This window comes from Chroicocephalus ridibundus, chromosome 2, assembly GCF_963924245.1.
Source record: "Chroicocephalus ridibundus chromosome 2, bChrRid1.1, whole genome shotgun sequence".
In the NCBI taxonomy this organism is placed as follows: Eukaryota; Metazoa; Chordata; class Aves; order Charadriiformes; family Laridae; genus Chroicocephalus; species Chroicocephalus ridibundus.
In genome coordinates this window covers 54,330,087-54,354,327 of record NC_086285.1, presented here as the reverse complement: position 1 = coordinate 54,354,327, position 24,241 = coordinate 54,330,087, and the positions used below count along the sequence as shown (strand labels likewise).

The window sequence follows — 24,241 nt, the reverse complement described above, 5'->3', positions numbered from 1 at the left end:
TGGAGAAGCTGTAGGCTTTTGTTGCTTACATGAGCAGATTGCCAGCCTGCTGCTTCAGGCCTCTTAGTTACTGACTTGGACTGTGATACCAATGAGATGTTTAAAAAGTGCTGGTTGCTGTATCTCTTTGCCAAGGAGGTAGCTACAACAGAGTGCTCAGAGAACGGGGCAAGAAGCTGGGCTGGGAACTAGGTCCAGCTAGTATTTAACATCCTCTCAACAGGCCCATTAAAGAAGGGAATGACAATTGGGTTTCTCTGCTTTCTACGTACTGGCTGACTTGTTATGGAAACCCTCCTCAGTGTGTAATTAAATAGCAAATGTCCCAAAATGGGCAGAGCTCACGGGTAGAGTTCATTCGGTTATGATTTTCATTCATCTGAAATTAAATGACAAACATTTCATTAGTATTCCCCAAAAAATTGCTTTTTTGGTACCTGTTTGCTACTGATAAAAGGAGTAGCCTAAGGAGAAGGGAACAGCAAACATAGCCCTATCATATGTAGTTCGTCATATTCGTGTCCATTAATGCAAAACACACAGTTTTGTTGTGGTAGGAGTTTCTGTACGCTTCTTGGGTTCTACAGGACTCAAGTCATGAAAGCAGTGGGACATAAATTGATAATAAGAGAAGCCTGCCACAGAAATGGTGTGGTCTGTTTTGGAATATCTGGAGCTGGTTGACTCATTAGTTACTGCAGCAGGTTACTAGTCCAGCTCCCTGGCTTTTGTTACATTCTGTTGATCACCTGCTTCGGTACAGGATGGTAAGATTTGGATTTTGGGGCTGTGTGTGCCTTTCTTCTGCAGCAGCTGATAACAAATTCGTCAGCGGATTTCAGGAGCTGTAGTGGTTAGTGGCTTGTGATTTCAGAGCAAATAAAGGGAAAGGGTGTTTTTTCTTCAGAATCATGAAACGCTTCTTCTCATTACAAGTGAGCAATAAAGCATTTAATTTGCCTTACAACATTCTAAATTTTGAAAGCATAAATGGTGTGGAAAGTCCTTATCTATCTTATGATAGAGGTCTTTAGCAAAAATGTAACCTGAACAGAGCTTGACTAGTAGATGCAAGTTGTGTGTTGAAAAATACACAGAGAGACCTTCGCTTTATGGTGAAGGTGGAACACTGAGGGTCATGAGGTGTAGGTCTCCACTAGTGATCGTGTGTGCCACGATCCGTGTTTGAGCTCTGTCTCCAAGCTGTATTTACACGGGGAGACAGAGAGATAATAGTCTCTGAGGGTGTAGGAAGGCTTAAAATATCATGAGTGCTCTAAAAATTGTTCATTTTGAAGGCAAAGTTAAAATAAGAACTGATTTGTTTGAAAAGGAGAGGAAGAAAAGTTTCAGCAAAGCTGGAAAAACTTTCTGGCAAAAGAGTTACGCAGAAATCCCTGTAAGCTCCCTGCCTAGTTGTTGGAGGAAGTAGATGGTCCCTTTACTACTGTACTACCTGACATGGCACAAGAATCCCCATCTCCTCTTGATGCTGTGAGGCTTTGAGTCTATTACATTGGGGTAAACCTCAGGCCCTGTGTCCCCACCAGGCAGCCTATACATAATCTCACCTCACCTGGGGCAAGGCCCAGTTTTTCTGCGCTCAGTGTCCTGAGCAGTTCTGCAGATCCTCCTTGACCTTGTCCAGTGGGTGACCACTGTCTCACGTACCCTCTCAAGGGCTTGACTGTCTTCCAAACCGTTCTTGACTTAAACATACGCATTTCCAACTGTGTTGTGGAAAAGAAGAGGAGCGTGGGTAGTGGGGAAAAGTGGTGTGTGTGTCCTGGACTGCTTACGTGGCTGGTCACTTTTGTTTGCTTGGGACCATTGTTCAGTAAAATAACAGCAGCTGATCTTGACCCCCTTCTCCGTACACCGCTGGACAACGACCTTTCAAACTTGGTGTCACAGGCGTGGGGTGGATTGTTGTAAACAAAGGTATACTCCTGTGGAATCCCAACATTTGTCCTAAAGATCTTCACAGTACTTTGCCTTTTTCAGGTAAAGGTGATGCTTGCTTTCTCCCAAGTAGTGTCTGAGTTGCCTGTCTGTGTGGGTGTGTGTTTGTGTGGACCGTGCTTAAAGACCAGTCTCCCTGTCTTGCCTGACCATAGGTTTTCTTCCTGGCACGCAAAGGAAACGTAAGCTCAGGAAAGAAAGAGCTGAGACCTTACTTCTCTAGAAGAGCCTGAATATGATCTTTGAGGGGGAAGAATGGCCTTTAAGACTTCTTCCCTTCCTGAATTGGATATTAAAAAGAAATCCTTCACTGTGAGGGTGGTGAGGCAGTGGAAGAGGCTGCCCAGGGAGGTTGCGGATGCCCCGTCCCTGGGAGTGTTCAAGGCCAGGCTGGATGGGGCTTTGAGCAACCTGGTCTAGTGGGAGGTGTCCCTGCCCAAGGCAGGGGAATTGGAATTAGATGATCTTTAAGGTCCCTTCCAAGCTGAACCGTTCTACGATCCTATGATTCTGTGTCCTCCTCCTGTCATTTGAGAGCTTCAAGTACTTGAGCTCCAGAAGGTAACACTTGCTGTGATCTGCAGAAATCAGAACAGGGCCTGAACAATCCGCGCATGTGGCCTTTTTCACTTATGCCTGGGGAGCGTGTGAGGGCTGAAGGGGAACGTCTCCAAGCAGAATTGTTGGCAAGTTAGACTTGACTTTGTTTGCAGAATTGGGAGGTGTCTGAGGAACAAGCAGGTTTAGTGTGCCCTTTTTATCAAGTCTTTTGAGAACTGCCTACGTTTCCAGGTCTCCTGCACCCTCAATTGTAGCACTTGTTTCCAAGAGGGAAATACTGAAGTCGCTCTCTTCAGTAGGTACCATGGGCAGCCTTTCAGAAGACATCTTTCTTTTATTTTGTTAAGAGGAACAATTCTAGCCTGTCTCAGTCCCTGTTTGCTGTCTTTCTTCTAAGACTCTGCCTTACTCGAGAACTACTTTTTCCTCCTCTTGATCTCTGCCAACCCAGTAGTTGCTGTGATTCTGTTACATGGTTAAGAGTGTCAAGCACCCCTAAGTGAAGCATATGCTTTGTAGGCTTTAAAGTCCTTGTGTCTTTGTTTTCGGGGAGCACTATAGGCAGGTGTTACACAATGGGTAATCTTCTCTAGCGATTAAACAAGATCTTGTTAAAAGAACAACAGAAACAAAAAATAACTTGAAGAGGAACTAGGCTGGAATCAAGCTGAAGGGCTTTGTTCCTGGCTGTGTTGCTGATAACCTGTAAACATTAGCACAATTCCTTTGTTTTTGTTCCCTTCTGTAGTAGTATTATTTAAGCACTTTAAAGAACCATTAGGAGCGTGAAATCTCTCCATTAAGTTAATCATAGCATACATTGAGTATCAAAGATTAGCCTGTTGTCTAAGATATATGGAATTGCTTACGTTCAACCGGTTGAAACTTTGAAAGGAACTTCTGTCTTTCATTAGAAAGACTGCTCAAATTAGCATGGAATGCTAATTGCTTTAAATACACAATGCATGGCTGAGTACACAGTGTAATTGCTATCTCGCACTTCTGTAAACAATACCACAGATTCTGATCTCATGTGTAGAATTAACGGTGGATTCCGCTCTTTGCATGTCTATGTAATCTACTTCTTTATTATTTTGTGTTCATTGTTGAAGAAAAACTCCCAGGTGTGGTGCATTTTTGGTTGTTTGTTTTGTTTCTTTGTTTAGTATTTTCAAGCTTTAAAAAGTGCTATGCTTTGATAATCTTGCAGTTGCTTCCTTGAAGTCCCAGACAGGAAGTAAAGTATTTCTTTGAAGGATTCCATACTGGATATTTTCTCCGTAGTTACCCTGATGTGTCAATTGAGAAAAGGTTCCTAAATACCTATTTGCGGTTACATAACACTTTCCATAGTCATCATCGTTAACTTTCACATTATGATATGTCTGTTCTTTGTATGTGTCATAACATCTGAGTAGTTACTTAAACATTCCATACCAGGAATTTTGACCTTTCTCTTGAATAAATAAACAAATGAATGGTAAATCAGTAAAATATGTATTTCTGTGCCTCTGTCGCACCTTTCATCTGCCTATTTCAGAATGCTTTCAAATAGTAACTCGTGTTCTCAGCACTTGCATAAAGGTGGCAAAGTAATTTACGTACATATATAGTTGAGGGAGGTTCAAAGCTGTAAAATCACTGAACAGAGGTCACTCAAGCTGGAGTAAATTGGAACTTGCAAGTCTCAACTTTATATTCCATCCTAATATTGCCTTATTTTGTGATATGTGTCTAATTTTGATAATCTGTCCCATAGCTTATACATGGTGCTGAATTATTACACCTAGGCAGAGGTGTTGTTTCTAAAAGCGCTCTCAGAAAGTTGTGGGTATGAGGCGTGACAGCAAGTTCCTTGCCTGTTCTGGTGTGCTGGGGGGTAGGGCACGGGGCGCCCTGCTTCATTGGGGTTACCTAGAGCAGAGCATGTTCTTTACTTCATGATGTTACGGTGTTTGGGTAGCTTCTCTGCCTCATGCTTGGGAGTGAGCTGGATTTGTCTGCTCAGGAGTAAATCTCATGTTGAAACTTGTAAGGAAGGGCATGTTCGCTAAGAGCCATATTGGGATCATCAGTAGTTAAAGAACCTGAATGCTTGTTGGCTCCTAAGACGAGGTGATTGCTTGCCTGGACTGCATCAGTTCAGCAATGTCTGCTATACAAATTACGCACAGTGGCTGTTTCCAAAGTGATGAGTAGATGCGCTTGAAAGCGTGCCTACAGTCCGGTCCTCCATTTTTCCCAGGAAAAGGAGGATTCACTGTAGCATTTGACAGCTCCCTGCCAGCCTGCATGGCCTTCGTCCCATTGGGAACCAGGGAACCTTGGAGCAAGAGCTGGGGAAAGGGTGCCTGTCCAAGTCTTGCGTGTGGTGATGTCTGTGTGCTGTCCTGGGGGAGAGGAAATGCCACCAGTCCCTGTAGCCGGGTGTGCCCATTAAGAGCGGATGGGCGCAGCAGGTTGTGTGGGTGTAAAATTGGCTTCTGATGACCCCAGTCTATACTTGTCGTTTTGTTGGGCAGACGCCAGTTAGGAGTAGAGCTGAGGGTTGCCCTCTCTGGTATCTTGTGTCTTCTTAAGAGTTCATCCTGTATGAATTCTAACTTACCTTCTGTAAGACCACAAAGTCTTGTCTTGAGGGCACAGAGTTCCCTGGCAAGTCCCCTAGGCTGGCATGGTTGCAATAGTATTATGTTCCTCCTCTTGGAGAAGTGCGGGGTTTTTTTTGTTGTCACTCACAACAAAAGTTGTTTGTTGTTACTTACAGCAAAAGTTCCAAAGCACAGGATTTATGTCTGACGTGAACCATGTGACTATAAAAATAAAGTGTTAAGTAATTGGAAAAAGTGTCTAAAATGCATATTAGCATGAATTTGAAAACAAGTAAAAAGGTTTTAATGTTTCAGGTTATTTTTTCTTTTAAGTGCCTAAGAGACAAAACTTTACTGACCTAGTCAGAGTTTTTGAAGGAAACTTGAGCGGTTATATTGTGCATCTGTAGCAATACAAATGGTGTCTTAGAACTTGTGTAAGTGGGTGATCCATAACTTTAGTGATATGGGAGCGTGAGGAAGTTCCAGTTTCAGGAACTGGAAGGATATGTAATGGATTTTAAAATATATTTGCAAAAATATGTATCATGCATATTTATTCGACATATACATATTTATATAAATATGCAACTGTATTATATATAGTTATTATACATATAGATATAAATATATAACAGATATTTTAAAATCTGTCGTTAGAGGTCACCATATTACTGCATAGGCATTGTTACATGGATGGACTTTTCAACTTGTAGATCCTGATCTGTTGGTTCTGTCATACAACAATGGGGGAAGTTTGTCATTTAAATCTGATTAAATTGTGATTTAAATAGTAAATTGTTCTCAGTGCTGAAAGACTAACAGTGTTCTTAGAGTTTCATTTGGCTGCAAGCTGCAGTTGTTATGGTGATTTAGATAAAATCATTGGTGTGCTGGTTTTCTCTGGATCTGGCTATGCTAAGACTAGTATCCCAAGAAAGCTTTTAAAAACTTCTTAAAATCCCTACTTCAAGTAAAGAACAAACACTCAATGCTCAACATCCTTCTGCTTTTTTGTTCTTATTTTCTTTCTTAAATGAGAGAAGAAGAATTGGTATCCTCAAAATGAAATGTGTGTAAAATTATTTGTGAAGGGGAAAGTTGTTGTAAATGGGAATGTAATGAGGTTTTTTTTGCCGGTCTCCTCTTCCTCATTTGAAGCAATTATTCTACCTATTGGTGCAATACAAGCAATGGGAGAGATCATCAAAGCAATAGTTCAGAGAATGGAGTGGGTTTGCTCCCTGTATGTTATATCCCGCAACTTACTGAAGGCATCCTTGTCTTTAACATAGTAGTCACTCTAAATATTTCAGATTTTTTGTAGAGATTTGAGATTAAGTCTTCTCTCCATTGAACCAATGGAAAAACTTATTTGGCTCCAGAATTTTTTTCGTTTCTAGTCTGAAGAGAAACATTCCAAAATACCCGTGTTAAAAAGGGGAGCTTATATTGTGACTGTGCTGAGTAAGAGGGGTTAACTTGTACATGGAGTAGTTCAAAGATGTGACAGTAGATGGAGCAGGCAGGATGGGGAGTTTATACTGATTTGCCAGCATATTTTAAGTTATCGCTGTTTAGTGTTCACTGAGGATCTTACTCTTGCCGTGATTGCAAACACTTAACACTTTTCACAGATAACACTCTTCACAAACAACCTTACCTGTGTATGAAGTTCACCAAAAATTAATGCCAACTACCCGTTTAATGTTTGAGTGTGATAGTTTAGGTGGACATGCACATATATTTTGGAAATTTTTATCAATGTCTTTTTTTAAACTCTCTCCTGATTGTGTGCTTGTAATTTAGTAGAAGACAGTATCAATGCGTTTCTTAAAGAAATACTATCATTTAGTTAGCTCCTAAATGTAGGAACTGAAGTACATTTTTCCTTGCCTGCACTCATTTTTTCTTACTGTGAGTTAATGAATGTCTAGTAAATTTATTCTGGCTAGGAAGTCCCTTTAAAGACAAAGAACCAAAACAGATTGCTTGGACTTTTTTTTTCATTCCACAAACAAGATAGGACTGTGTACCAGTAGGTGCTTTGCATCCAAACTGCAAGATTCAGTACAAACTGCATATAAAGGGTTAGTTAATGCAGCAGAATTGCAGAAAAATAAAAATGTCACTTACAGAAATTCAGTTGTACTTCATTTTAGGGAATTTTTTAAAATTATATTTTATTTTCACTTGATAATCCACAAGAGTTGAAATACTTTGTGTAGTGAAGAGCACAGTTACTTATTTCTCCACTAAATCATAACACAATATTCTGTATTGATTTTAGTTCTGAAATTCATCAAGAGCTATCTGCTTACAGAACAAGACAATCTGAACAGGCAGAAAGCATTGCTGTCAAAACCTCTTGACAGGCATAATATTTCCAGCTGTAGTGAAGATACCTGACACTTGGAAGAGTAAGAAATTAGTGGAGATTCTAATTCATGTTTTATGTAGTTTATTCAGAAGTCTCTGAGGAGTTCAGCTTTGAATTTGAATTTCATTTTATCGAGGAGTCTTTTCTTAATTCACTTGAGGAGACAAAAAACTGTAAAATATGCTCCAACAGTCAGCTGTGAAAACTTGCATGTATTTTTTTGTTGTTCCTGTTGACTACAGAGCTTTATTAATAGACTTTATTTCTCATATTTGCAGGCATTTTTTGTAATGCATATATGTGTTAATGGCAAACAGGGAAATTGAAGTGCATGTTTATGCATGCACATGCATATATGTATGGATTTTGGTAAAAATCCATTGTATTTAAATAAAAAATGAGCTCCTCTTTCTTCATTCTGTGAAGAGGGAGGGGAAAAAAAGAAAGGGAAAAAAAAAAAAGAGACGTGAGACAGGTCTCTTGCAGTCGTGTCCTCATGTCATGGTCGGTCTTGGGTTTAAAGTGGAAGATGAGAAAAAAATAACTTTTTTTTTTAAGTTGCCTTAACTAGGAACACTATACTGTACATATTACACACACAGGCTGAGAGAAGAATTTTACTGAGGCTCCAGATGTTGAAATACTTGGAAGTGATTGAACTGAAATTCTCTCTACCCCATTATTATCACATTTGTACATGTGCACTGCTCAGCTTCAAGATTTTCAAGAACTGTGGGGTTTTGGCTTTTTTTTTTTCCCAAAGGCTACTCAATGTTCTTATAATACTTTGGTTTTGAAATGATGTTTTTTCTATGCAAAGGATTCCTAACTGCAACTGATGCAAGTCTGCAAACTGAGCTGCAGAAATCAAGCAGGATGTCTAGAAGATGAGGAACAGTTAGGGTGAGTTTCATCTGCATTAATTCAGTCATCTGCAAGTTAGACTTAGAAGTTTAAGCTAGTGCTCTTCAGAGACGATGGAAAGAAACAGATCGGATGAATCATCTCTGCAGGTGTCTGTTTTCTCTGACTATGCAGAATGCTTAGGAAAACTGGCTCAGTGATTCTTTATGATATCTAGTCAGATGACATGAATCCCACCTGCAGTGAGTACTTGTGAAAAAGTTTTGACTTAACTCTTTGAAATTAAATCACTGGGAACTCTTAAGTCAGAGGAGAGTTAGGAGGAAGCTCTCCAGGGCATTGCATGCTGTCTTTGCCGTTGGATTATCCTTTTTCTTTTTCCTGATTTTCTTGTTGCTTCTACCCTTTCAGTTTCTGCAATATGAGACGGTACTTCTGCAAGCAGCAATCTGTTAAACTACACAAATGTGATTTCTCCTCAGAAACTTCCTACACGGATCCTCTTGGGGAGGGGGAGAAATAATATGTCATAATGTAAATCAGGTCTATCATGAAGTATATATGTAAAACAGATGATTTAAGGTCACTTAAGCAATCTTAATTTAGCTTTATCTGAGTTATTGTGATTTTTCTCTTACTTATACTCTCTATATTAGAACATGTATTTTTGAAAGAAGCAGACTAATACAAAACAAGATTATCATCAGTGTCACTAACGCCTGTTCAGTTTGTTGAATTTGGAACAGTCAGAGCCTGCAGAAATCCCTGTTGCTGGGAGTATCTGATTGCAGCTGAGGTGTTGACAGCATATTGTGAGCTGGAACAAAGTAGTTCTTCAGCAAATTTCACACTGTCAAAAGAATACAGGAGCCAGATGTCTTAGCTTTATTCTGGACTTGAAAAAGGAGTATTCCTTAATGAATACATGTTTTTCATATAGCTTGAATTGTCCTACCCTTTTTTGCTTTAAATATATCTTCTAATTCATTATTTTGGTTGGAATGTAATTCTGTGCTTGGAAACAACGATGTCTTATATCCTCAATTACAGTATTTCCCTGTCAGGAATGATGATTTGAAGGTAGTCACTGAAATACAAGGGACCCAGGGTTTCCTCTGTATTCGATGGAATGAAGCTCCTGCAGAGGGTGAATCGAACCCCTCTCTATTGGCCATGCCATGAACTAAAACACCTGATTCAGGACATTTGTGTAGAGGCTCTCTGTCAGTATCTATGTTTTAAAACTTAGGAACTGTGCTTTATTTATTGCTAAGGTTACTCCTCCTGCAAGAATCCAGTAATAGTTGTGTAAACAGTTTTTTGAGCCAGACAGTTTGAATCTGGACAGCATTGAATTTTATGGTACAGTCCTCTTCTGTGTTGCAAATATTTACATGAAGCTTCTAACTTTTTTTTTTTTTAATAATCTGTGGTTTGAAAAGGATAGCAGGGAACTCTCAGGATTTATGTGTGTACTAAATGGCAGGCAGTTTCTCAGCTCCTTGTATGGATGCCAGTTCCAGTGTTTGTCTCCTTTGGCGGTCGGATGCTCTTCTGTTTTGCTTAATGCTGTGTTTTGTTTAAAAGGCTGTATGGATTCCTAGTAACTAACTACAAGTCAACATCTGCATTCCCTCCTCCTCCTGACAAAATTAATCCTTTTTCCGTTGTGTGTCTCTTTTTCCACCCTCTTAATTATTCTTTGTGGGTTACTTACCTTTAGCTCAGGACTTCGGTCGTTCACCAGACCTTTATTTTTTTGTGTGTGGATATTTTCAAGATCTCTTTTATAATGCGAGGAATAAGAATACTTGATACAGGATTTGTATCAAGGAAGTAGCAAGTCTGATTCCTCTTGGGGTTTTCTTGTCCTTCATGCTTTTTTCCAAGTTGGCAACAGTTGTAGAAAGAGTGACACCATGTGTTAAGGTGAAGAATTTCACTTTTCTTGATTTATTTCCTATTTCTTCTTTAGTACTCTCATTCTTTACAGCATTTATATTTAATCGTCCATCAAATGTTAAGATTTTCTGTATGCTTGCTTCGTCATGCTTTTTTATTTTCCATGTACACATACATGGAAAATTTCCATGTATACATTTTACAGCTTGCTAGTTTATTGTTATATGTCCTTCAAGAGAAGTTGCAGTATCTTTAAACAATTTCTTTTGCTAAAAATTTGTGTTTAGATTTTTTTCAGTAACTTAAAAAAATGCACGTTTGGAAAAAAGAGTTGGTGAAAGTGCTGGAAACCCAGAGGTGTCTCCACAGGAAAAGAATATGAAAAGACAGTACTGTGAAGATGCTCGTTATGAAGATCTGTGGTAGACTTGTAGTGCAGTGTAAGGAGTAGAAAGGTTGTCCCTATTACTAGGAAGAAGAGGTAAATGGCAAATAAATGAATGGTGAAATTGAAAGGCAGGATTTCTTGGGGGAAGGAAAAGGAGGTACCTTAGGCCAGTGTGTAGCACGCATTGCAGTCAAGGGCATAAAAATATTTAAAAGCAGTATTTTGCTGTTAGTACAGTTTCTGAGATTATTCAGCACCGATTAGGGTAAAATAGAGGCTTGCATGTGTTAGAGTGTTACCTAGTCATGAGCACTTGAGGGGCTGAGAAGCCAAATCTGATTTCAGGATGCTGCACCTGCAGTGTCAGCAGGGGTCAATGGGCTGCTGGCTACGTGCATACAGGGGAGAAGGTATTTGGCTGCTGAGCGATGTATTCTGGTTGAACATCTGCTTCATATTTCTCTTGAGGAAAAGGTACTAGGCTGGATGGAAGCACTGTAGAAGCCAAATCTGCCCAGGGCCTATCAGTTAGACCACACGTGAGTCAGTCTATGGGTGCTTTGGAGGACGAGACAAGGAATGCTAGTAGGAAGAAAAGCTTTGTTTCATGCCATTGTTAAAGAAAAGATGCTAGGCTGAAGCACAGAGGCCTGCTTGTTTGGTAACAGTAATATATTCTCTCTTTGCCTCCCCTCTATGTTTATTTGTTTGTTTAGGTGGAATTTTCCTATCCTCCCCTAAAACGTGGAGAAGGACATGACAGCCAGAGTTTACCAGAGGAATGGAAATACTTGCCATTTCTCGCGTTACCAGATGGTGCTCACAACTATCAGGAAGGTAAGAAACAAGAGAGGAAGTTGTATGTACTACTTCAGCTGCAGGCAAAAGAAAAATCCAGATACCTAAACAGTTGATCAACAATTTTTTTCACTATTAGACTTCCTGTACTTTTTGTTTAAGCTGCAAAATACACTGGCAATGATATGCTGCTTCAGAGTTCAAAATGAAAGTAGATCATATAGGTGTACCTTCTACGTGAAGAAGTCAGATGTCAATAAAAGCTTAAGGGTTACATATCACTTGTGTGTACTCCTAGCACAAAAAAAAAAAAGGCTACTGGCTTTCTCAGAAGTTCTTTGAAGGGGAAAAAAGCTCTTGAGTAAAACCTCATCCAGTTTTGAGGTAAGGGAAAAATTAAATTCCAAAATTCAGTTTTGTAATGTATGTAGTCATTATGGTTTTATTTTTTATCCTCCGCTAATTTAGAGATTCTTAGAATGACATACAAGTCATTCAATGACTGTAAAATGACATATTTTGGAAATGTAACGGGCAGGCACAAGAGCTTTAGTGTATTTGTCAGCAGAATGAAGACAGAATGAATCCTTTGCCACATAGTTACCAGCAAGTTCACTGCAGTTATTTTTGTGTGTGTAGTATTGTATTTATTTCTTTGTTTATTTGACAGCAGTTCAGTTCATCATTGTGACATTTATATACATGTTCAGTTGTTTCATCTTTTTTTCTGAACAGCAGTAAACAAGGAAGTCACTTAAAAGAGCAAAATCACAGAAACCCTTTAATAAGATATTTTTTTTTTTAACTTGATGCACTTAGTTTCCTAATTCTCCAGCTTCCAGAGACCTCATTTGGAAGCAAAGGAAGTGATATCAAAATAATCCCCTTACCAGCAGCAATAAGAGTTTCTCTGACTGTGCATGACTTTTATTCAATTTCTGTGTTGTTAAATGCATAACGAGCAGTAGGCTGCATTCAAAGCCAGGAAAATCATTTGCAGCTGCACTTACCTGTTCCCTCTTGGCTCATTACCATCCCAATTAATGCTTAACTTTAGGCATTTTCATTGCTGCAGTAAAAGATTATCAATATGTATTTTTTTGGTAAGGAAAAAAAAAAAATTGGTAACAAAACTGATGTATATCCTTGGATTTTGCAGGCAAAAATACACATGAACTTGAAACAGGCAAATATGTTTCAGATAATAGTTATGTTACGTTTACTGTAACTTTATTAGATATCTATTTTTGAGTTTTAGACTAATTCCCCACTAAAGTGATAGTTGTATTTTTGCAAAGAGGATGTCTTGGTACAGGAAATAGCCTTCAAGGCTTTCTAAACCCTAGGTGATCACCATAATATAAATATACTTGTTCAAGGGAATAAGCCTTCTTACAGACAGTCCCTCTTTCTGTTGGACTTAATGAACAAAAGAGACAATACCATATGCATTTTGTTACTATAAAGCAAATAAAAAATTAGTAGTTGGTTTCAAAAGAGATTTCACTCATGTTTTGAAATGCAGTCATAGTGTCTTCTCCTTTACTTAGGATTTAGCAACTTTTTTGCAGTATTAGCAAGTGAGTGTGTATACACTGTGTGTATATGTATGTGTGTATGTATCTCAAGCCATAAAAGCCTTTCTTTTGTCATGCTTTATAGATATTTTTTTCTTTAATGTCGCACTTGCATAGAGACAGTAATTATTTTGTGTGAGACTAGGATTCAAAATCCTTTTTCTTTGTATAGTGGTGCTGCTGCATTGATATCTATTGTGGTAGTGGTAGCAGCTACTCTAATCTTTCAACTGTGTATACCACCTTGGTGGTTTTTTTTTCCCTGTCTTCATTGCATTTCCCCAATGGCAACACACTCCAACTGTACACTTTGCCTCCTAGTCACTTGTCTTTGCTCTTCCATACTGAATTCGGAAAGCAGCGTGCCTGTAGGTTTCAGTGGTGCTTCTCTGCTGTTGAAAGCTTCTTCTGAGAACCTGTCAGCGGGCTTATAGGAGCTTGGTCAGGCTAAACGTGAGGTTGTTGTCAGAGTATCCATATCAGCACAGCTGGAGCTTCTTCCACAAAGCATCTTTCAATTTGGAAACTAATTTGGGTGCAGGAGTAGCTTTATAGATGACTTTTTTTCTCCTTTTTTTTTTTTCTAAAGTCTCAGAAAACAAGTGTAACAGCATTTTCAGCAGTAAACCTTTTATAAATAAGTAATGCTGAAAATAAAAATACTGAGCTCTTGTTAGTGACTTATGGAACAGTCTTTTCTTTTTCATAGATACCGTTTTTTTCCATCTGCCGCCGAGATGTGGGGATCGAACCACAGTATATGGCGTCTCTTGCTATAGGCAGATTGAAGCGAAGGTAACTTTCCAAATTGTGAATTATATTAATGAAATAATAGGCTCGATGCATTAATGACTCTAAAATTCACTGGCTTGCATTACACCAACAGTCAAACTGTGTGATCAGCTTACATTAAAAATCTATTAAAATGTGCACAGTAGGTAGCTACAGAACTTGAGAATTATTTCTTTCCCTTACATCAGCAAGCATATTGTGATCTTTTGAAATGTTCAAGGCAATTGAAAAATATGTTTTGGTTCTTGAGACCTAATACAGGTATCAGCACCAAGTAGCAAAGTGATGTTTACAGTCTGTCAGGCAGCCAAGTCATGTTTCCTCTTGGGTGGAAAAAGTTGAAATTTCTCCAGTGTGTGACCATGAAGAATTTTAGAGTATTTCCTGGGATCTGACCATGCAATTGTAGCAATGTTTCTCTTCACATACCTCCTTTGCCAAAAGTACATTTGCAGAGTAGACCAGAATCTTCCCATTCATTGTAGCTGCTTACTGAACTGAACTTTTAGCAGTAAAGCTGAAAATTTGATGAGACCTACAGTCTGCACCTGATCACACTGAGGAAATTACATACTTATCTACTAGAATCTGCTAGTAGTAGTTACTACTTTCCTAAAGTAATAACGATAGTATGATCTGGGCACTTAAAATTGAGAAGTTATTACAAATTCCTTTAAAAATTACTTCCCTTTTCCAGTGAAATGCCAAGAATCTGGAATGCCATTTGAGTTTTAAATGAGTCTTGTGTTCAGAAGATGTAAGTTATGTACTCTGTTTTAGTGTTAATCATACCTTGATTATATTTCAAGTTCCTGTTTATGCTATAGGAGAAATTTTAAATGTGCAGATTTTAATTCCATTTCTTTTAAACTAAATCCATGTTGATTTAGTTCACTCATTATCTTTGCAGCCAGCCTTCACTGTATTCTGTGATTTAGAGTCTTGCTCTATTTAACTATGCAACAACTTGGCTTTATTGTGCTCTTGATTCCAGTTTATGCTGTTTAGTAACCAATTAAGAAGATAAATAGATGTTTAAAATGAACTCATTGGGACAAGTAGACTATAAAACAATGTGTTTCATATGACAGCTCTAGCACTCTTTCCATCTGCCCTTGATGTGTGGGCTGCGGTCCGCACACTTGCTGTTTTGTACAATTAATGAATACTTGGCTGTATTTCTTTCTAGGTCTGCTGTTAAATGCGGTGGGACCATTTGGTCTGGCTGAGAATGTAGTTGATTTCTGCAGATGATACCTCCTTTATTTTATGGGTTGCTCAAAGAAAATCCTCAAGTATAAAGCAAACAATTTCTAGGCAAAGACTTTTCAACATGGTCCATTTGCACAGATGACGTTACAGAAGAATGAGTGGTGTGTTGTGGCTTCTCTTCCGTTACGTTGCCATGAGTTAAAATGCCGTTGCCTTTTCCAGGGCTATTGCCTTTTTCTCATGCTAGTGTCTTTTAAACAGTCCTCTGCCTCTCCACGGCTGTATTTCGATCTTTGCTGGGCACAGTGAGATGAGAACACAACTCTGAAATAAGTGTTATGAGCGTTTTTACTAGGTAAGGGCATACCGTTACATGGTTTGGATATTCCACCATTGAAGGCAGTCAGTTTTAGGATTTTGTTTAAATTGGGGGGTGGTAAGTGGCCGCTAGACCTGTGAAAGAATTCTTTTTCAAATTGTGTGTGGATAAAAATACTGTAATACTTCTGTTTCTTAGGCATTAAAAGTACGGCAAGCAGACATCACCCGAGAAACAGTACAGAAAAGTGTCTGTGTTCTCAGTCAGCTGGTAAGAATGTTTCTTTAACTCCCAAAACACTTTCAAATAACATATTAAACATATGATTTGTTTTCCATATTCTTGTTTGGAACTTTTGGCTCCAAACATCTCTCTTTAAATCATTGCAGAGGACAACAAAATACTGAAGTAAAATTGAATCGGAAGGCTATGGCATTTGAGTTAACGGCCTTGAATTGGTATCTCCTTGTAGCAGTAATTGTAAAAGTGGCCGCCTGTTGTCAGGTACCAGGATATCTGTTTGCACTTTTGATCATTCTTAAGTGCTACTAACTTTATTCCATATAGTAGGATTGAGAGGTTTGGCCATTGGAGAGAGTGCTATTGACAGTTATAAAGAGAATTTAAGATAATCACACATACAGTGTACTCTTGTTTTGAAAGAACATCTTTTATTTCTACCTATTTAGCAAAAGCTACTGGTCGCCAGGCAGGGAACAGAAATTCTTTCTGTGCTTAAAGCTGAAGAAATAACTCTTGCTGGAGCTGCACGAGCAGTGTCAAAGCAGGAAAGTTTTCCAGAAAGATGTTCATTGATGGTATGGTACATGGATATATAAAGAAAACAGAATTATCATTTAAAATGAGGACAGGAGTTAGCAACTAAGGAGTGCCCCTCCATGAATTCTGTGTGTAATAATGTGCCTATATTGCAAGATAAGAATGGGAGAGTGACTAAGTAAGTTTACTTCACTTGCTTTTGTGTTTGTTTTTCTTCCAAGCCTTTGTATGGGTTACTTCAGGCAAAGCTGCAACTTATTACACATGCGTATTTTGAAGAAAAAGACTTCTCGCAAATTTCAATTCTAAAGGTAACTTTTAAGTGATAGCCGCACAAAACAAAACTTTCAGTGTAAGGCTATGGACTTTAGTGGTTTTAATTAATGCTCAGCTATTCCATTTGCATAGGTTATGCAGTTATTCAGCTCTTGTAATAACTTAACATGAACTAAATGAACTACCCTCATCTTACAGAGGGTCAACTTTCTGATTTGTAATGAACTACAAGAATGAGCGTGATTGTCAGCCTGTATCTCCAGTGACTCCATTAGTAAAATTTTACTTTCTTTCTGCAATAAGACTTTGAAATCCTTGAAATAAAATTTATTCCAGATTTTGTGTGACCATGTGCCATTAACAGCTTCTGGGGTTTTTTGCCTTTGTTCTAACTTACAGGAACTTTACGATCATATGAATAGTTCCTTGGGCAGTACTTTGCTAGAAGGGTCACAAGTTTATCTTGGTAAGTGACTTTTTTTGTACAAGCATCAGAGATAATGTTGCGCTAATCAACACATTCCCTTCCTGAGCTAATTTGTTTATGTGTGTTAACAGATGAAGCACCAGAGGTCTGTGTGCCTGCACAGTATTCTGTTATGCGTTTATTACTGGATTCAAATTAATGTCAAATGAATGTAGTGTTGCTTTCATAATAGGAGTTAGTTGTAGGTTGAAAACCATGTTACCGCTTGACCTAAGAGCCTGACAAGCAACTGCTTGGCTGCTTTTGGGAAACAGTACCTTCTTAATTTTTAGATGGAACTATTTCAAGGTGTGGAGTGCTCAAGCTTTCATCTACCTGTTATTTGGAATATCTCCCATTTGATTCTGACTCCTCCATCTGTTTTCTGAATGCACAGTGTAGTATTTCCTTTGGTGTTTCCATAATGCTGTGTGGCAGCCAACAGGAGTAACTCAGAGGGTGACTATTCAAATTATTATTGTCTCCATTGTAGATTTAACTCTTTCTCCTGCTCAAAAGACATAATTTGATATGAGTTCTGCTATTGAAACAACCAGGTTCACATAGAACGCATAATGGGTGTCTCCCTCCTCCTGAGAAGTGGTGACAAGAAGTAAATTAGTATCTGTACTAGCTACTAAACTGTAATAATTGCTCTCTTTTTGGTGTCTCAGGTCTCTCTCCTAGGGATCTTGTTCTTCACTTTAGACACAAGGTAGGCGTTCTCTGCTGAATATATAAAGTACAGTGCTTATTTTGTGGAGTAAAATGCTTTGTGAGGAACTGAAAAATAAACATGTCTAGATATACGTGAGCTAGGAATAAGAAGACTTTTTCACAAGTACTCCTGGTTACAGCCTCCTGATTTCCCTTCCCCTTCTGCCTACATGACTAGAATGAAAGTATGTTCTAGACTGAGAAGTTTTGTCTGTCCGATGGATTCCCTGGAGATTTCTAGGTTTGTGTGACATTTCTTGAGTCCAATCCAAAAGTGCAAACAGTATGTCAGTCATGGTCTTGTTTCTGTTTCCTGCTTCTTGTCAGATAGAGGAATATTGCTAAAGTCGCAACTTGGAGCATTTTTCCCTGTATCTTGTAATTTTTGCAGCTTCTGCCATCTTAGAACCTGAGGGGACTTGCACCTCTCCTCCTTTTTCCTAATGACTGTTGAAACTGAGTGTGTATCCTATAGCTAAGGCACAAATAGCATTTGGAATCTTTTATTAACTGAGAAGCATCAAGGAAAAAAATTCGAGAATCTGGATTTTGTAGTGTATTTGCGCCTGCTCAGTAGATTTTGGAGGTAGATTTCATTTTTGTTTAACTTCAGATGTCTCCCAATCATGCCGCAGAAGCGTCTGTGTTTTTTCTTTGTAGAGAGTCTGGACAGCCACTTCTGATCTAGATGTCTCATCTGTAGATGCCTAAAATTAGTGAGATGAATGCTATTCTTAGTATTTTGCCAAATTCTTTTTCATATTTCTTTGGAGGACCTCTTTTATGCAGTTTACTGTTTTTTAAAATTCTGGAATTACACAACATGCTATTTCAGATAAGCTTTGTATGATTCAAATTACACAATTCTTGTTTGTGAAGGTTTTTCTTTGTGCATTTCAAATGCTATTTTAAAATGAGTGCTCAGGTGGAGAAAGGGTATTGGAACACTGTTTTTCACTGGTCAAATGTATTTGATCATTTGAGAGTTATGCAGTGATTAGCACAAAATCTTGAATAAGAGATTATGCTTGTATGGCACTTTTGATAAATGGCACTGGTTAACTCACCATGGTTTTGCTTTTTGTGTTTTTTCAGGTCTTGATCCTTTTTAAATTGATTCTTCTAGAGAAAAAGGTAATGTTTTGTAGGCTGAGGCAGGTAAATGAAATAGAAATGCAATTGTTAAATTTTTTCATATGAAGTTATGTAGAATATACTAGTGAAAAACAAAGTAAAATCAAAATCAACTGAAATAAAAGTATCTGAAGTCATATCAACAACTTTGCATCCATGTATAAATTGGGAAATTATGCTAAAAGTAACTGCTGTGTGCTGACGTATAAATTTTTCTCCACTTCTGTCCACACTCCACCTTATTGATAGCTGTCCCAGCCAAAATAAAATGTGATTCAGTGTGAGTAGAGAAACTTAACATATTAGAACAGATAGGAAAGGATATACATAATGTGAACAGGTACCCGTGCGAAGGAACCAATAGGAAATGCTTGTACCTAAAAGGGAGCGTACAGCTTTACAGGGATTCAGTAAGTAGAACTTCTGATTTTAGGCATACCAAAGGAAATGAGTGCTAGGAGTATCCTTCGGACCTGGATTGCATGGACACCTGCAGGAGACAATGTGAAGAGCCGTATCTGTTAGGTCAGGCTGAACTCAGGTTATAAATTAGTAAAAACTGTTGAATTCTAGACTCGGTGTTTTCTTTGGGCTACCTTACTGTTTGTCATGGTTTCATCTGGGATAGAGTTAATTTTCCTAGCGGTAGCTGTGTTTTGGATTTAGTACGAGAAAAATGTTGATAACACATACAGTTTTAGTTTTTGCTAGGTACTGTATATATTAAGGATTTTTTTTCAGCTTCCCATAGAAGCTGAGTGGGAGCGTAGACAGGACAAGCTGGCCAAAGGAATATTCCATCCATAGACATCACACTACGTATATAAATGGGGATTGGCCGGGAGACAGGGATCTGTGATTGCTGCTCGGGACGGTCTGGGCAATCAATCACCAGGTGGCAAACAATTGCATTGCATCACTCATTTTGGATATTGTTTTACCATTATTATTATTTCCTCTTCTGTTATTGTTCTATTAAACTGTCTTTATCTCAACCCATGAGGTTTTTTCTTTTTTTTTTTTTCCTCTTCTCACTATCCTACTGGTCGGGGGAGGGGAATGAGTGAATAGCTGTGTTGTCCTAGTTGCCTGCTGGGGTTAAACCATGAACTGCCTCAGAAGAACTTCAGTGGAATATGCAAAATGTACAAGCAGATGTGCAATAGTAGATATGTGTGTTTTTCTTCTCTGTATATATTAGTACCCTGGAACAAGAACTTTCAGTGAAATGACTATGTATCAGCTCCTAGACAAGTTTATGCAGGGATTATTTTTTTGTTTGCTTTTTTAAAAATTTTTTGTTTAAAGTTTTGTTTCAGTTTCCCAAATGTCACTTTTTCTTCAGTGAACCTGCCGTGTTAAAACCCAGCTTCTTCATAGTGCTGAGAAGGAATATTAGAATTTCCTCTTAGCTGCAACTGGAAAGTCAGTAGGACTTAATCTATAAGATATCAAAACAATTGCGGGCTCTTTGATTTCGGTTGGTTTTTTTTAAAGTTTATATTAAAGACCTAGGTATCTTTTGTGAGGCAGTAAATATGGCTTTTAAAAATAGAAGTAGCAGCTTCTGCAAAGTTTTTGCATTTGTCACTTAATTCAGCAAGCTAGATATACCTTGACAGTTCTAAGTATTTATTGATGAGAATAAATGCAGTTTCTGCATTAGAGAGCCATATGCTAAAGAGTGCTATATTAAAGGCTATGCAAAAGGTATACTTGAGAAAATATGATTATGGCATAGTAGGAGTACATATGTAGAAATTTATGTAATCAAGATTTGACATGCAAGCCTTTTCCCAAAAATAATTTAATGCGTTCTGAAAGTCTACAGTGACTGTTATTTTTTTTAAACCATAAGTGGAAAAAATATTTACCAGTTCAGATTTTGTAAATTATCTCTACTGATCTGCTTAAAAACTTATGATAGCATTTCATCAGGTCAGTTGAGCATTTAGGCATATATAAACAAAATACTGAGCCACAGTTCTTTTCTGAAGCTGCTCAAACCACAAGATGTAATTGCACAGGAAGAGGGGAGAGGGAGGATTTCCCAAGCATGTTCATATGACTCAAACATATGAAAGTGTTTTAAAAATAACTGGCTGCTTATTGAATAAACCTGCAGGTTGCTTTGTTTTGGTTTTTTGCTAAGCTCAAACAGGAAGACAACACTTACAGTTTCAAAAGGAAGAGTTTTGGTTTTCTGGCACTGCCTGTTTTCTGGCAGGTGTTAAGGTTCCAGAATAACTGTGGGAATCTGTATGTTCAAAGACTTAAATATAATATGCAAGAAGCCACTAGTAATGTCCGTTTTCCTTGAGCTGAAAAATGCCACAGACTGATTTCCTTTAATCCTCAGCAATTTGATTGATGCCTTTCCACAGGCTAAAGGAATTCTTTTTTTTTCCACCTCTCAGCTGTTATTAAGCTGGACAACTACTTCCAGATGGTGATCATTTGACTTTCTGCTGCCAGGACCACCCAATTTGCTGATGTAAATGTTGTAGGTCATATAGCATGGTTGGGAGGGGTAAGGAAGTGTGCACCCACGTAGACAGAAAGATGGCAGAGGGACTTGATGGAACAAATATAGAAAAGTACTTGGCCTAAGTAAGCGATATACCCAAACAAAACCCTAGACTGAAATAGATTTCTTGAAAACAAGGTACTTCTTTATAGATTTTATTATTTCTGTAGGCTTAAAAATAAGTTTGGCTAGGAATACATGATATCTGAGAATCTAAATCTGTATGGCTGTCGTAGGGTTTCTGTTGTAGTTCCTTGCTGTTATATCCTGCATCTTTCATCTGTGCACTATAGAGCAGCATCTTAAAGGAAGACTATTCCCATTGGAGTCAGATGAAATACTTTCCTTGGATGAGCTGCTTTTTCTTCTTACCATGCTTTTTCTGTGGCTGTTGCAATTTGAGTTCACCTCTCTTGAACACAGAAAAAAGAAAAATTGTGCAAGATAATATACATAGTCTATTTCTAGATGAAGTACCATTAAATATTGCTTGGTATGTGTTAGGACTGCGTAGGTCTTTCTCTTGCTTCCATCAATTTACTAGCTTGTAGACTTGTAAATACAAGTGGAAGATGAGTTATTATTCATCAGTCACTTCTGAAGTATCTTCCTAGCTTACAGCAGAAGCCTTTTATTAAGTCTTAAGCCCGCAAACTTGCACTTTTAATTTCTTCGTATACCTATTAAATTGGCCTGCAAAGCCATCAAGCTGGATCATTCTGTATTCCTTTGCATTGTTGATTCTTTGTAATGCTCATGTATTTTTTTTACTGGTATTGTGCTGCTTGAGGATGTAAAAATGGCATTGTTAAACAAGTTGACTTTCATGGGGGTTTTTTAGTTTTGTGGTGGGTTTTGGGTTTTTTCCTTTCCTCCCCCCTGAAAGCCTGTCTCGGAGGAACTCCAGTAGTAATATTCAGTCTGCCTTGTGTTTCTTTTTTCATTGCTAGCCTTTGACACCCCCGTTTTGAATTCCTAAGTAATCTACTAATCCCAGTCTCTCTGATTTAATTAAGGAGATTCTGGTTTCCCATGTTATGCCTTAAGTGCTTTACCAAAGTTTTTATCAGTCATGTCTTCTGCTTCCAAACAAAATCTTCTTTTTTTTTTTTTTTTTTTTTAGCGTAGGAAGATACCTGTAATAAATGCATGTTGCATTTATCCTGTTTTTCATTTATCTGCGTATCTTTAATATATTTTCTTAGAAGAGATGTTTTTGCATGGGTTTTTGTCAGAATTTTGGAATGGAGGTTATTTGGCCTCTGATTTATAACAGAGATTTTTAAAGTACTACAAATGAACAAGAATTTATGTGGCGTGCCAGGAACAACTTTTTTGTGTCAGTCATTCAGTAACTGGATCAATTTGGGGAAAATACCTGAATGACTGACAGAAAAATCTGAATGATTGGCAAGTATATATTATGTACACGTGTGTGTGTGTGTATATAACATATGTATTACAAATAGTATAAAATATAAGGATACAATAGAAATATTAAAATAGTTACTTTGAACTGTTGTGAGAGCTTTTTTTGGTAAGCAGACTTTCTAAAATAACATAAAAAGCAGTGTCTTGAATAGTTTGCATGCTATCTTTGTCATGCTTAAGTCTAACTTTATTTTTCTCATTCTCTCCTCCCTAATTCCCCTTTTCTCTCTTGCACACTCTCTTCCCACCACCCCCCTCCCTTCTGCCACCAGGTGCTGTTTTATATTTCTCCAGTAAATAGATTGGTGGGAGCTCTGATGACTGTCCTGTCACTCTTTCCTGGTAAGAAGAGAAGTTTGGACTTCTTTTTATATGCTTTCTGGTGATAACTGAGACTGGCTATACTGTTTCATTTGGAAAAATACTTACGTGACAATAGAGTTCTGTTGGTATGTTGCCTGAAAAATGGGTGATTTTATGCACGTTCCATGTACTATGCACACATCTCCTAATACTTTCTACTTGCATTCTACGAGTTATTTCTTATGCTTAATTGGAGCCACTGGATTTTCTGTGTTGCCTGTGGGTAATGTAGATGGGATGCTTAAGAAGTCACACATTCCTGTCAAGTTCCTTAAAAACAAGAATACAAACCTCTCTCTTCCTTCTACGTGCACTCTTCAAAAAAAAAAAAAGTAAAAAAAAAAAAAAACACAAACAAACAAAACCAAAACCCCTAACCTTGCTAATTCTTAACTTCTGACCAGTCTTCTTGAAGCTAAAACTTTCTTTAGGAAAGTGTGGGGTTTGGGTTATTTTTAACACGTCCCACACCCTCGTTCCCCCATAGTGGTGTTTTGAAATAAGTGATTTCTGCTGTGCAGACAAGAGCACGTTGTTCATTTTCTTTAACAAAAGTCACTTAAATTTCTATTGAGATGCTGATACTCGTGTGTGCTATTACTTTCCAGGTATGATTGAACACGGTCTTACTGACTGTTCACAGTATAGACCAAGAAAGAGCATATCAGAAGATGCTGGCTTGCAGGAAAATACACCACGGTTATCTGACTCTGTGTCTGCTGCTGAAACTTCAAATACAAACTTGGGAATGGGAGAGGGAGGCAGGAAGATGGCAGGAAACCATTCAGTGGAAGGTCAAAAAGCAAACGTGCCTTTTTCCCAGTCAGAGAAGACTTGGAATGGAGCTCAGTCCTCCAATGGTACTGTGCAGCGCTTGAAAGTTCCTTCCCGCACTTCTCCAGCATCCTCTGAAAGTGACTGGGAGACCTTAGATCCTAGCATTTTGGAGGAGTCTAATTTGAAAGAAGGAGAACGTGAAAATACAGCATCAGAACAGGCTGAAAATCTTGCGAGCGAAGGCATGAGCTCAGAAAGCCTTCCAATCACTGTGCAGCCCCAAGCAAATACAGGACACACGGTGCTTGTTCCAGGACTGATATCTGGGTTGGAAGAGGACCAGTATGGTATGCCGTTGGCTATTTTTACAAAGGTAAACATGTTGTTCATGCTACCTGCTAACTCATAAAGACATCTGTTTTTC

General features: G+C 38.2%; 1 protein-coding gene across 3 annotated transcripts in view; it reads left to right on the top strand.

Moving 5' to 3' along the window:
• The window catches only part of AVL9 (AVL9 cell migration associated), a 42,848-nt gene that overhangs the window by 4,597 nt on the left and 14,010 nt on the right, over positions 1 to 24,241 (top strand). For all 3 annotated transcript variants that reach the window (XR_010069888.1, XM_063325530.1, XM_063325531.1), the window contains exons 2-10: positions 11,365 to 11,485; positions 13,733 to 13,818; positions 15,545 to 15,616; positions 16,348 to 16,437; positions 16,802 to 16,868; positions 17,543 to 17,583; positions 18,681 to 18,719; positions 22,950 to 23,019; positions 23,649 to 24,190. Coding sequence is in view for 2 of the 3 variants with exons in the window: in XM_063325530.1 (XP_063181600.1) it covers positions 11,365 to 11,485; positions 13,733 to 13,818; positions 15,545 to 15,616; positions 16,348 to 16,437; positions 16,802 to 16,868; positions 17,543 to 17,583; positions 18,681 to 18,719; positions 22,950 to 23,019; positions 23,649 to 24,190 (1,128 nt within the window). In the remaining variant the exon portion in view is untranslated. The remainder of the gene's footprint in view (positions 1 to 11,364; positions 11,486 to 13,732; positions 13,819 to 15,544; positions 15,617 to 16,347; positions 16,438 to 16,801; positions 16,869 to 17,542; positions 17,584 to 18,680; positions 18,720 to 22,949; positions 23,020 to 23,648; positions 24,191 to 24,241) is intronic.